General features: G+C 36.8%; 2 protein-coding genes across 3 annotated transcripts; one reads left to right on the top strand and one right to left on the bottom strand.

Moving 5' to 3' along the window:
• Positions 1 to 882: 882 nt before the first annotated feature.
• On the top strand, positions 883 to 11,163 carry LOC136676720 (mucosa-associated lymphoid tissue lymphoma translocation protein 1-like). Of its 2 annotated transcripts, XM_066653908.1 has the most exons (18): positions 883 to 1,056; positions 1,259 to 1,474; positions 1,582 to 1,745; positions 2,162 to 2,283; positions 2,376 to 2,523; positions 3,217 to 3,395; positions 4,063 to 4,159; positions 4,466 to 4,513; positions 5,796 to 5,819; positions 5,920 to 5,943; positions 6,675 to 6,878; positions 7,403 to 7,580; positions 7,948 to 8,019; positions 8,126 to 8,253; positions 8,663 to 8,812; positions 9,070 to 9,224; positions 9,433 to 9,552; positions 10,022 to 11,163. In XM_066653908.1, exons 2-18 carry the CDS (start codon positions 1,323 to 1,325, stop codon positions 10,475 to 10,477), a joined length of 2,421 nt encoding a protein of 806 aa, XP_066510005.1. In that variant the 5' UTR covers positions 883 to 1,056; positions 1,259 to 1,322; the 3' UTR covers positions 10,478 to 11,163. The 2 variants fall into 2 exon arrangements, with proteins under 2 accessions (XP_066510005.1, XP_066510006.1); XM_066653909.1 differs by lacking the exon at positions 4,466 to 4,513.
• Positions 11,164 to 11,341: 178 nt separating this feature from the next.
• On the bottom strand, positions 11,342 to 12,969 carry LOC136676723 (complexin-4-like). The gene is made up of 3 exons (XM_066653913.1): positions 12,697 to 12,969; positions 12,140 to 12,227; positions 11,342 to 11,576 (listed from the first exon to the last, which is right to left on the bottom strand). Exons 1-3 carry the CDS (start codon positions 12,759 to 12,761, stop codon positions 11,349 to 11,351), a joined length of 381 nt encoding a protein of 126 aa, XP_066510010.1. The 5' UTR covers positions 12,762 to 12,969; the 3' UTR covers positions 11,342 to 11,348.
• Positions 12,970 to 13,988: the final 1,019 nt, after the last annotated feature.

The following is a 13,988-nucleotide window of genomic DNA, read 5'->3' as shown; positions in this document are numbered from 1 at the left end:
CGCTTTTCCAACAATATGGGCATGTAAGGACACCAACGAAAGGTGTTCAAGAGCCTCTGTATACGTTGTCCACCAGTGACGTCACGGTTGCGTTCAAACATTTCCGTAGCGAGCTCGGGTTTTTCCGTCAATTTAATAAAATTGTCAGTTTTAATGCAAATTAAGCTGCTATTTTCATTTTAATTAATACTTATATATGTCAGTGAAATATTCATGGAGGTCCATTAAGTGGTGCTTAGCCTTTAACAATTGGACACATTAAAAGACCCATTTAAAAATGGGTGATCCCACTGAAATCATGAGAGACAATTTATTATTTTAATATATATTTGTAATAATTTCTTAAAAATAAGTTGCAATTGCAAGTCCAGGTCACCACGGTGATTATCAGTAAATTTAGAAAAAAGGCAACCAGTCTTAAAGTTTTCATAAAAAGTATTCATAAAATGTAGTTTCCCTCAACTATTAACTATCAACTAATACCTGTAATGACAGAAACATCCAATCGTATCACATGGGGCGGGGCTTTTCTGAAGACGGGTGGAAAACAAAAACCTCCAGACAAAAGACGCTCCACTGTTTGTTTGATTAGTGCCTGTGATTCCTATTTGGCAGGAAGTTGTTTGGGGAAGAGAGCAGTGACTTTTGTTATAAATGTACTGTCATAACAACACATACACACACAGTCTCTCATCGTTCTTCTGAGAACTTACACTTACACATTTCAGCAGCCGAATAATACCTCACCTAAACCAAAATGTTCTCTCGTTTTTTTCAGTCTGTAATGGGAACACTGTGTTGTCAAGCGAGGGCCAACAAAAACCCCTCGTTTTCCAACAAGATATCATGTCCTCACAAGGATAGCGATACAAGTACAAACGTCTCAGAATAGCACACCTTCGTTGGGCGCGCGCACACACAAATACATCAGGAAGTGAAGTGTGAGACGTAGACATGTTGTGAGATGAGGTGGATTTCCCCGCATCTGCCTGCGCGAGTAAACTACAACAATGTCTCGACTTGGCGTTTGCTTCTGCTTCTGTGATTAGCTCAGAGGTAAGAGCTTTCATCTAGAGTCTGTTCAAAATCTCCCTGAAGGGGGGTTTGAGCTGAACTCGGATTTCTTCATTTATCTTTTAATACATTCCCTCTCTAGCTTCAAAATAAGCCCAACAACTTCTCGTAGTTGTTTCAGAGAGACTAGAACATGGTCTAGGTGCCTTTTTTTGTAGAGTGGCTAACCGTGACTGTTCCGCAGGTAAACGACTCCTCCTGGGAAAAGCTTTCTACCAGACTGACCTACATTCATCATAGTCCACACTATGTCTCAGGACTCGCACGACAGCTCCCTAAACATTAATTTTCTGAAGGAGTCTGTGCTCAGAAGACTCTGTGAGTGTCTGGACAAGGCCAACAATAAAGGATGGAGAAAACTCGGAGAGACTGTCAACACTGACCGGCGCTTTAAAGTGAGGTAAAATCTCATACTGACCAATGTTTCAACCACATGGTGCTGGCAGGTTTTAAATCAGTGTTAGACATTTGAATTTAAATCATTCATTCTCTCTTTCTCTCTCTCAGTTTGGACGATATGGAGATGTGCTCTCTGAAGGTGTTGGAGGTGGAAGGCAGTCCCTCTCGGACTCTGCTGAGGCTGATGGGAGATCGTGGCTGTACCTTGTCGAATCTGCTTGAGTTTCTGAAGATAATGGGACACACTGAAGCCATTCAGTGCCTTAAATCAGGTAGACTGCTGTCCCTGGTTTGACACATTAGCAGTTGATGTTGTGAGATACATTTTTTAAACAGCTGAATGAGGTAAAGTCCTGGAAAAAAACATTATATCTCATATTTTGTCATAAAGGCAAGGCAAGTTTATTTAAAGAGCACCTTTCGTACACAATGCCAATTCAAAGTGCTTTACAGAGCGATACAGAAAAATTACAGTAGAATTTAAAGAGTAAAAGAAAAAAACAATTAAAAAATACAAATGATTAAAAGCTATTCAGTAAAATTTAAAAGAAAATAAAAGGCAATAAAAGATTTATAAAAAAGGACAGTTATTAAAATGATACTAGAAATAAAATAATTACATCTACATATTTAATTCAATCTAAGTGCAGCGCTACTCAAAGGTTTTTTCTTCAATTATCATTAATAGGGATTCAGATCCTGGTCCAGCCTCAGTCAGTGGCAGTAATTGCTGGTCACAGTGTTCGACTCAGCTGCTACGCTGCTGGAACCTCTACTGTACAATACCAGTGGTTCAAAGCAAAAGAAGAGGTAGGTTTCTGTGGACTGTTTTGGTCATATTTACTATAAACCATTCATTTTTAATCAGATTGTAAATTTACCAGTTTAGTGCTCTCCCTCAGGTTCCTGGCAGTTTTTCTCCAGACCTTCTTCTGAGTCCTGTCCAGCTCCAAGATGCTGGATTCTATATCTGTAGAGTGAACTGTGGTGAATCATTTGATTTTAGCCAGTGGGCACAGGTGGACGTCCTTGATGTTATACCATCATATGGTGAGACATTTCTTTACTTTGCTTAGAAAGGGTGTGTTTGCAAACTTTAAGGTCAAAGGGTCTATATTTGGGCCACAGTTGGGTTCCTCACCTGTTAATTACATGCATGTTAGTTTCATTGTAGTTACTAAATGATTTTAAGTAGAAGATATTTAATAAATAATCATCATTTTTTTAGTGTACTACATCATATCAAGTGAACAACTGTCCTTCACCTTGTGTTCAAAATGCTCCAAAATTACTTAATACAATCTTTACACTTTGAAAGTTAAGAAGCTTTTTTCCCCTTTCCTTTAAAGTTAGTGTTTTGGAGTGATTTGTACTGTGATATATAAGTGCATAATATAAGAAATTAGTGCATATATTAGTGCATATATATGTGATAATATATGAAATATAAGAATTAAAATATAAGGAAGTTAAGGGGAGTGTACTTAAATGCATATTAAAGGCTAATGCTCTATAATAAAAAGGATAATACTCATTTTTATGACTATGTATTGTTAAAGCTGTTTTAGATTTTTTTTACAACTTTATAATGACCACAGCCAATAAACATTATCATATGTTGACTGATCATATCTGATTGACCTCTGGTCCATTTATTAAGACTAATATTGGTGCAGATGCAGAGCATGTTAATCAGATTGTCACTGTTTCAAAGTGACTGTTTCATTTTTTCATGCTACACAGGGTTGATGTCTCTTCCTTCCGAGGGACGGCTGAGGGTTGTAATTCAGCCTAAACCTCAGTCACTGGTAGTGGGAGATGCTCTGTATCTGGAATGTGGAGCTGTGGGAAAACCTCTGCCCCACTTCCAGTGGTACAGAAACGGGGTTCCTCTCAAGAATGCCACCAAGAGGAAGTTCACTGTAAGAGAAGGAACAGAGAATACAGAGTGGTGGTTTAAAGTTCTTAAGCTGCAACAGACACAATGCACCACACTGTAGCAAAATGAGTACAAGTTTAATTCAGCATTTCAAATATTACACAGTACAACATCCAGAAATCAGCACCACTTATCCTAATTTGGTTTTCCAGCATCATCAAGATACAAACAATCACACAGTCAGAAGTTAGGGCAAAATCTTAACCCCATGTTAAAATTCAAGCCTCTTGCTAATTGAATATGATTAGTGTTATTGTACTATATGTTATTGTTTGTAACCCTCATGCTTATGATCTGCATGGCCAACTATTCCTAAGTTTAATGAAGTTGTAATAGATCCACTGCTGTAGGGTCCTGGCCATTTATGCTACTAGTAACAGATCTGCTACTAGATTATGTTCAGGATTTTTTTAGAACTAAGATGTGAGATGATGATATTTATAATATATAACACATAATGATATAATATCCTCATGTCACCAGCTTCTGCTTAGTGATCTGTCCTGTGAAGCTGCTTTGTGACAAAGTCAGTTGTAAAAAGTGCTATACAAATAAATTAGATTTGATTTGAACACTCCTTTTAGCATCAAGTGATGTCTATCTTTAAGAGTAAGGTGTTAACAAGACTGAACTTTTTTTGGTTAAATTAGATCTCATATGTGTCGCTGGAGCACCAGGGAAGATATCGCTGTGAAATTTCCTCCAACAATGAGCGAACGTGGAGTAATGAAGTTGCCATACTCGTAGGTATGTAAGCTGCCTTTTTCCATGGCACAAAATACACAATGTACTTGATATAAACGCAAATTAAACTTGACACAAGTTTTGGCACCAATTGTTTTGATGTATATTGTTGAAATTAAAGTGGAAACTAATACACATTAAATTCATCAAATTAATTCAAATAATTTCAGGGAAAACACAGTTCAACATAAATTATTCAAAGTGTTGTACAGAAGACAATGTGTGCTATCATACAGCTGTACCTTTTGTATAATTGTACTGTATATAGAGTTCAGCTTTAAGGTAACTGTTCTCAATTTGAAACAAAAGGGCCAAGGACATCCTTCAAGTTTTCAGGGGCAACAGAATGTTCTGAAGGTATTCACTAAGACACAGTGCCCTTCTTCTTGCTGATCTGGGAACTTTGGGCTTTGACTTTCAGATAATCACTATATGCATCCAAATTTGAATCAACGTCTTCTTAATACGTGCTTTAAACATACATGGTTTCCCTATTTTACACTGGTTTTCACCTGCTCATCATAAATCTTACGTAGCGTTTTGCTGACTGCCTCAAAGGAGGTAACTGTAAGACCACACTGTAGATCTGAGTTACTGCAAAACAGGATATGGTGGTGAGATACTCTCATTTGTGCATGTACTAAAAGACATGGTGTGCTTGCTTCAATTTATGCTGGAATATGGTTCTTTCTTTATGTTCACACAATTTAGTTAATTATTATTTTTTATATTGTATTAACTCTTAACTAAAAGGTAGTGCAAATGTGATACTTGTTTAACAATATTTATACATTTTTACTTTTGGGGATTTGTAATTTGTAGTTACAAAATGTAGGTAGAAATCCATTGGTCACCTGTAGCAGTGTGGTTTGGATTTATAAACAGACATTTGATGCATGAGCTGGTGCATAATATATGAAGTGTTTTGCTCCAAAACATATGATAGATCACCTTCAGGTATTTTTAACCACTCCTTAACATTACAACCACTTCCTGGTTTCTACACTCACTATCCATTCTCTCAGTTTCATTGACCATACAGGAGCACTTTGTAGTTATACAACTACAGACTCTAGTCCCCCTGTAGCTTACGTTGTTAGCCCCATTTCACCATGTTCCTCAGTGGTCAGGACTCTCATAAGAGTTGCTGTGTATTGTGCCAGTACATTTGCTGTCAGTGTTTATAAACCTTAGTAGCACAGCTGTGTCTGATCCACTCATATCAGTGCAATACACAATAACACACCATCACCACATCAGTGTCACTACAGAGAATGATGCACCACCCATTTCATACTTGCTCTGTGGAGGTCCAGACGATTGAAAGAAGGGTGAAAGGGGACAAACAAAGCAACAGATGAACTATCGTCTGTAATTGTAGAACTATAAAGTGCTCCTTCATGGTCAGTAGAGCTGTGAGCTTGTGTCTGTTTGTGCATTCATATTTTTATCTATGGAGTAGGCATTTGTCATAAACAAGTATTCAGATTTGTGTGGCCTTGTTTGTGTGGTCTTCTACTAAATTACAGGTACCAATCATGTCTTTCTCTCAGTTCTGTCCAATGACATCCTTTGCTTTACATTTTAAAGAATTGTGTAGTCATTTCAGATTTTTCATTCATATTTCTTGTTTTGCCAGATGACTTTCTTGCCTTTGGACAGAGTAAGTGTTTTCTCCCCTAAACATACATTTGTGTTCCTCAAGTGTTTTTTTTAGTCTTTAATGTTCTTGGTAATTGTGGTTCTGTGGGTTTCCTTTTCAGTTAACAGTCTGGAAAAGCCTTATGGTGAGTAATGTATAAAAGCAATACTCAAAACTATAGTTCTACGTTTGTGACATTTGCATTTCAAAATAATGTATAACTTTTTAATACAATGTATCTTATAGGCCTGCCTTATAAGTTATTCACTGACATTTACCAGGCTAAATATTCTGTTAACACACACATTTAGATTTAGGTTTCCAGTGGTTAACAACAATAGATGTAATCTATTTTTTAAACCTAAGGTTAAAGGGTTATTACATTTATGAAATACATATTTTTTGCACACTTTTTTCTGCCTGGGGATGTTGTTTGTGTGTTTTTACTTTTGTATATTTCCACAGTCCAATTAAATCATGTATCTTCAAAGTAGTAAATTTACCAGAGAAGAAAAAACACTATTTTAATTTTCAGTGGAAGTCAATGTAAAAATATTTTTTTCCAAATTTTAAAGTAATTTCTATTGGTCCATTTCATCATGAGATTTTCACACAGTGTGAAGGACCGCTGCTGTGTTCAACTAATTTAGTAAATGAAAAATCTACCAAAATGGAGACACATTGTTCATTGGAAAGTAATCATAAGTTTAGTGTACCTGGCTGCAAAACCAATTTCCTCTTGGGGACAGTAGAGGAACTGAACTTTCTTTGTGGTTCATAGAATTGGTGATTTGCTTCAGTGAAAACTTTGGCTTTGCCTTAATGAAAAATAATCTTTTAGCATGTTTATGTTTTAATACCATAATATCCCCACAGCTACAGACAAAGTGGCCCTCCTCATTGGGAACATGTCGTATCAGAACCATCCTCAGCTGAAGGCACCTATGGTGGACGTGTATGACCTCACAAATCTACTTCGGCAGCTGAACTTTAAAGTGGTCTCACTGCTGGACCTGACTGAGTCAGAGATGCGCAATGCAGTGGAGGAATTTCTCTCTCTGTTGCACAAAGGCGTTTATGGTAATGAAGGTTTATATAAGGGAGAACTCAGAAGGGCTATGTGATATGTTATCATGATAAATTACACCACATAGCATTAGAGTTAGATGTTAAATGCTGTATATCTTGATACTGGCAAAAGTTTCCTGTTTTTGAAAACGATATAAAAATGTGACAAATTAATGTTCCATGTCTATCCAATAAATTAACGAAATGTAACAAGCAGATTATAACTGCAGTGAGTCAAAAACACTGCAACAGAGATGCTACCTTCTGTTTTATTTCCTCGCAGTAAGACAGAAACATGAGCAATTAAACTCTGCTCTGCAAACAACCTCAGGAGTAATTATAATTTTAAGCTGCCCAACCCTATATTATGCATACCTTATTTTGATATTTGTTTTAATTGATTCATTTGCAAATTTTTTGTTGCCATATTGTCCACTCCTAGCACCAAAATGTTTATGTATGTTTATGAGATTGCTCACATACCTTCCTCTGTTTACTCAATTTTTCTGACTGTGGAAATATGTTCCTCTCTATAGGCTTGTTGTACTATGCTGGTCATGGGTATGAGAACTTTGGTAACAGCTTCATGGTGCCGGTAGATGCTCCAAACCCCTACCGCTCGGCTAATTGCTTATGTGTGCAGAGTATTCTGAAACTGATGCAGGAAAAAGAGACTGGCCTCAACGTCTTTCTGCTTGATATGTGTAGGAAAAGGTACGCTCAGAAAAACATATTTAGTCTTTAAAAGCTGCTAGATTTAAAGACATACATGTGCTCTATTTGGGACAGTTCAAAATATATTTTTAGACCTATAGACTAGTTCATCTAGCCCTCTCAGTTTATTTATTTGTGGTCAGTATAATCAGATCGTAAAAGGTGACGGGAACTATGAATCACATCTAAGGACTTTCCATAGTTTAGTCGTAAGCAAATGTTTCAAGTGCATATTTTGTTAAAGTGAAAAAATGTCAAAAGAAAAAAAACTTAATTAATTCACACTTATTTTTACATGGAAATGTACATGTTTTACCTTTTACCCATTTACTATATGCATTTTCTTATCAATGTTTTTATTTTTCAGAAATTTTCATGATAAGGACATGCGAAATGTCATGCTTAAAGTCACAGCCAACATTGTGTTCGGATACGCCACGTAAGTGCTATGGTTAAAAACTTTAATTTCATACATATATCTTTTGCACACGATCAATAACAATATATGTAACCTTCCAAATAATTCGGTCACGGTCTTTTTTAAGCTGTCAAGATGCTGAAGCTTTTGAATTGAGCTCCAGTGGACTCACCAATGGTGTATTCATCAAGTTTCTGAAAGGGCGCCTCCTGGAGGATGAAAAGATTACTGTGCTGCTGGACAGAGTGGCAGAAGGTGTGGTGAGCTCGTCTTATCTTCAGTGTGTTTCTAAACTTTAGCAGAAGATTTGCAAAATGTTTGCAAATTTAAAGAAAATTTGCTGTGCTGAAAAGATCTAAAAAATAAAAAAATTTAAAACAAAATGCAGACGAACATTTTAATTTGGGATTAGCAACTTACAGGCACATACAAGCTAATAATACCCTCACTGATAAAGAAAGACCTTCATCCATATATTGATTCGTTAGTGGTGTTGGATTAGCTACAATATTTTCTCATGCTAAAGCATATTATCACAAAATTATAAGCAAGTATCTTGTTGCCATTAGATGATATGTTGTAATACTACGAAGAGTTGGGTGAACTGCACAACCATGAACACTCATACTTTAATCTTCTTGTTCTGTGTTATGTCATGTTGTAGATATGGGCCAGTTTGATCCTACTAAAGGGAAGCAGGCTCTTGAGATCCGCAGCAGTTTATCAGAGAGGCGCTCCCTGACCGATCCCATCTTGCCTGGAGACTGTTCCGACGTGGCCCAGGCACACAACCTGCTTTGGGCTAAAGCACATGGTAATGCTAATACCCTTAAGGAAAACATTTTAGTTGAACAGGGTTTCCAAATATACTTTAGGTTTTTCAAGGGCGTATTAATGCTCGATTAGGTGTTTTGGGAACAAGAAAAAACTAAAGTGTTCTATGCATTGTGCCTCCAGTAGTTTTTAAATGCTGTTTCTCACATAGTCATGTTATTGAAAATCATTTCTGTGTGCAAATTTGTAACGCATTACATAGAATGATGAAACTTTTGGTTATTAATTGTGTTCCAGAGCTGCCAGAAAGCATGACTCTGGACTTTGACTGTGGCGTGCAGATAAAGATGGGCTTTGCGGCAGAGTTCTCCAATGTTCTGATCATTTACACTAACATTGTGAAGAAGCCAGAGGAAATGTCTACCTGCCAAGCTCATCTCATCAACCTCTCTGTAAGTCTCTAAAGATGCTATTTTTAATCATTATTGCCAAGTTATGTTTAAAGAAGTCTTTTCAAAACTAGTCCTCCTTTTTTTCCCTTAATTTCTGTCAGTGCTTTGAGGAACAGTAAATACTAAAACATTTGCATATGACCGGAGGTGTATTCATTCTTGTTTAGAATGGACAGATTTAAGATTTTCTGTTGACCTGTTCCTGCAGGATCTGGACCCTAAAGTGATGAATAAAGAGACTCCGGAAGAGACAGGGAGCTACTTGCTCTCAGGCAGCCTACCCCAGCACTGCCTCTACACCAGACTCAGCTCTCTACAGAAACTCAAAGTAGGACTCTAATACTCATGTATTAGGCCTGAAGATGAAAATGATTCATTCTGGTTATTTTGGTAGTGCTTAAGGGTGAGATGTAGAGGATGCCAGATTCAGACGTGTAGAGGAACACTATACCGGCCAATTAAGGTTATATTTTGTCTGAGTCTATCTTTACAGGGTCCTATTTATTAACATTAGTAATGGCCTTTTAGTATGACTTCAGTAGATTGTTGCTACTGTGAAAACAGGCTCAAACGTAATAATAGAAAAGGATGCAAAATGTAGACTTCAGTTTGTTCATTAGGAAGTGATTCAGTGCAACTTCAAATATCAAATTTTACCAGAACCACAATTAACTATTCTAGTACAAGTATAAATATATACAGAATTTGCAAATGCAAATCCAGAAATTAAATAAGAACAAAAACTATGTATTCATTCTCTAGACTGCTGTTTCTCATTCACCTTCTCCACTCCACAGGAGAATCTGGTTTTCACTGTCTGTCTGCAGGCTGAATTTACATCTCTGGAAGAGCAGGTCCAGTGGACCAAGGAGGTGGATATTGGGAAGCCTCTTATAGCCAAGCTGGATCTACACCGGCCCACCAGGAGAAACAGCTGCCAGCAGACTTGCCTCATGCCTCATAGCCCCTGCAGCAGCCCTAGCCCCAGCCCAGGAGCTGAGAGGCTGCTGCTTCAGCAGATTCCTTTTCTGCAGCCACCGCACAGCAACCCCTACCTCAATGTCTATGAGCCTCTGCATGGAGCTGTGGGGGGCTTCGGGAACACTCTACACGGAGATTACGAGTATCATTATGAAGAGAGCCCTTATTCACCCTACAGGCCCTTACCCAGTGTGCCCATTGAAACCACGGATGATATTGAAGATGTGCAGAATAAATTCATGAATAGCCTGCATCTATATAACCTGCCTTGAACATCAATACAGGCACTGGGACAGATATGGTCATATGCACAACTTTGGACAGACCTAGATGAAATGGGTATTAATTAGATTGTTGTATGTGGAAAAAATCACACAACCTCTACAGAGAAAATACTTCTGCACTTTTTTTAATGCACAACAGTGATTATTGAACATTTTGGAAAAAAATGTGCGAAGTTAGGGAACACCATCAGTCAATATTTGGGAAAATATTAGGTTCTTTAGAAAAGATTGAGATAATTTCATTCATGAATTTAGATATAATTTACATTATTCAGATAATTTTTAAAAATTTGTTTATGAATGGATTTTGCACAGAATATTTTTTTTAATTGAACATTGTTTATTATCTGTAATTGTCAGGGTCTTACAGTTCTCACAGATGTAGCTCTAATTTTCCACCCTGTAACAAAGTTCTCACACCACCCAGGCATTTAATCCCATTTGCTCAGTCTTCTCTCAGTCATACCTTTGTTCACCTTAAAGTAATTTAGCTAGTTGTCATACTACCACCAGTGTTGGTGTAGTCAGTACTCAGAAAATAAAACATATTTAATATTAATATGCAATTTAATATATTAATCAACATAGACTTTTAAGGAAAAATGTGAAGCAGCAATTTTTAAATTTTTAAAAAAAGAATTCAGATATTATATCTAAATTCTAGGCCACCGTTCTCCTGTAACATGCTTGCCAGTCAATACTACCACCACTAATAATGATTCTATATGCAGTTCTCCAAAATCAAAATTGCGTATGAGTAGACTGCTGAAAACTGTATAATCTATATATTTATCAAACTGCAGTATATTATTTACCTCCAAAATAAGTACCTGAGTTCTTTATTGTAATCATTGGCCCTTTACATAACAGTGCACTTTTCCTCAGCCTTGGATTTCATCTCCACCAGAGTGGCCTGCGCTTTCTCTTTGATCTGATCCATGTTCATATTTTGAATATTCTGCATTTGATCCAGTATGGACTGATTTTCATCTTCTTGTGGAGCATTTTCATCCACCATCTTTACCAGTTCCTCTGGCACATCGATGTCGTCTCCTGCCTGCTGAATCATGATCTCATCCTGCTCACTCTATAACAAGTCAAAAATAAAGGAAATGACAACCCGTTTGCATGTTATGCAATTTGTAATACTTGTTTCATATTAATTAGGGTTCAATCACTCATTTTATTTGTTATTATTCCAGTCCTTCAACATTGAAAGTGGTGTTTAATGTAGTCGTTTGGGTCATCCATGTTTCTAGGGCCTCCATGTATCATGGCCAAATACATTTAGATTATTTTGGAATGTGTGTATATTTTTCAACAAACAATAGTTACACTTTTAATTCAGTTTCTAACCAATATTATGTTAAATTTGCACTTATTGTAAACAACCTGCTTGGGTTTTCCATTGTGTACAGAGTTTGTGCTGCTTTAACCCACAGCAGTGACAGATGGACTAGACTCTGTCGGTCATTTACGGCATGACAAAGCCCTTAATTCTGTTGCTGTGCTCTAATCTCTTGGCGTAATGCAACTCTATAGGCTATAACCACTCATTCTGAACTGTTGCTATTCTGGTGCTGTTCTGTGAAAGAGAATTAATCATGTGCACTGTGAGGAACCACCTTATATTCAAGTACAAAATCTCACCTTTGGCAGACGGTACTTTTCTCTTAGACAGGACCTCAAACAGGCCCTTTCTGCTTTTTTTGTTGCAAACTCAGCATCTCTTTCCATTCTTTGTAAGAAAGGAGTGAAAAGCAGGAGAGAAGACTGAGACACCAGAAATTATTTTATTACATTAATGTCTATTAAACTGTTATATTTCATTCCAAAACCAAGTAGCTGTTTTCATACAGGCCCAAATGTGCTGCACATGTACATTATGCCACTATTTACCATTTATATTAAAGTTAAACGAGTAGGCATGTAGTCATGTAAATGTAAACATACATTTCAATTACTGAGTAGTTTTCATCCAATATCTATATCTTAAAAATCAATAGTGAAAGCAGGTATAAATATACTAAGCATGTATATTTATGCACTTGCTTATTATGTTTATATATGTGGTAAACTAAAGAAGGAAGGAATCTAAGATGACATCATCTTGTAGACACAGCGTTCTAAATGATTCTTGACTTGAATGACTTCCTAAAGAGCCCTTTATATGCCACACATGCTTTACTTAAGAATGTTGTACTTACTTCTCCTCCACCAGTTGTTTCTGGTACTCCTCATACTCCTCTCGTGACATTCCATCTCTAGCCATGGTGCCAGAAGGCCTTGCTTTTTCGGCAGGAAACTCACAATGAATCTCCACTGAGGAGCCATCCTACAAAAGCCTGCTCTTCTCTTCTCTTTTTTTGTGAATGAACCTTCCTCCCAGCCTCATGATTGGTCTGTTCGCTGACTAAATCCACCGAGGCTTTCCAGCAGGACAAGCCGCAGACGAGTTGCATCACTAAGGACACGCTGACAACGACCTTGGCCAAAAAAAGAGAGAACAGGTTTGCCAAACTTCATAAGCTGGACTTACTGCCATCAGGATAAAAGTGACAATCAGTTTTAGAGTGAGGGAAAATATGTTCCTGTAGTCATGTTATTCCCTGACTTTTACATTAGGCCATTCGCAGGTTACTAATTAAAGGAATGATTCAGTGTTTGAAATATGAACATTGATTTAATGTGAAATTATCTTTATATTATCCTTAAATTATTTAATGTGAAACTGAGATTTCTTTACAGTGGTATAGACAGGAACCAGGAGTCACCATATATACGACACAAAATGTCAATTATTTTCTATATAAAACCATGGCACAAACATCCTGCTCGTATCTCTCCAACATTAAAACATCATCAGGATGTGTGTTAAGTCAAAACCTTATGGTAAAACTATGGTGAAACTTTTTTTTATTTTTTTTAAATCTGAGATGTCTCTGATGTTGTTTTGCAGCTCTCACACAATCACTGAAGTTTGAAGATGGAAGGGTGCTGATATTTACAAGGGTCCTGAAGTCTGCACTCCGTTTCTAGTGCTCCCTTTTTAGTTAGGTTTGTGTGGGGAAATTGTGCGTTTGGTTAAATTCATTGGGCATTATCTCTATTTTCAGAGTGTCTCAAAAATCTGAAAGGCTCATTGAAGACACAATATAACAGACTATTCATATCCTGAAGAAATGTCATTGTGGAATTTTTGTCATGCAAATATAACAAGTGATATGATGAATATGTGGAAACATGAGTTTTAGGGTATATGTACAATGGCATTTTTATTTTTTTAATTATAAGATTATCAAGAATCTGCAATTGATATTACACAAGGTGTAGTACAAATGTAAAATCCCAAAATGCAGTGTTTAATTCATAAAGTTGTGTTTGTTTAAACACTGAATGTCAGTGTGTATATTCACACTGTCTGGTTATTTCTAATATTACTAGAAATATTTATATAGAAATTTGTGTTTGGTAGGTTATTTTCATTTGGACAGGAGCA

The sequence above is a fragment of the Hoplias malabaricus genome, chromosome X2 (assembly GCF_029633855.1).
Source record: "Hoplias malabaricus isolate fHopMal1 chromosome X2, fHopMal1.hap1, whole genome shotgun sequence".
Lineage (NCBI taxonomy): Eukaryota > Metazoa > Chordata > Actinopteri > Characiformes > Erythrinidae > Hoplias > Hoplias malabaricus.
This window is presented reverse-complemented; position numbering and strand designations above follow the sequence as displayed.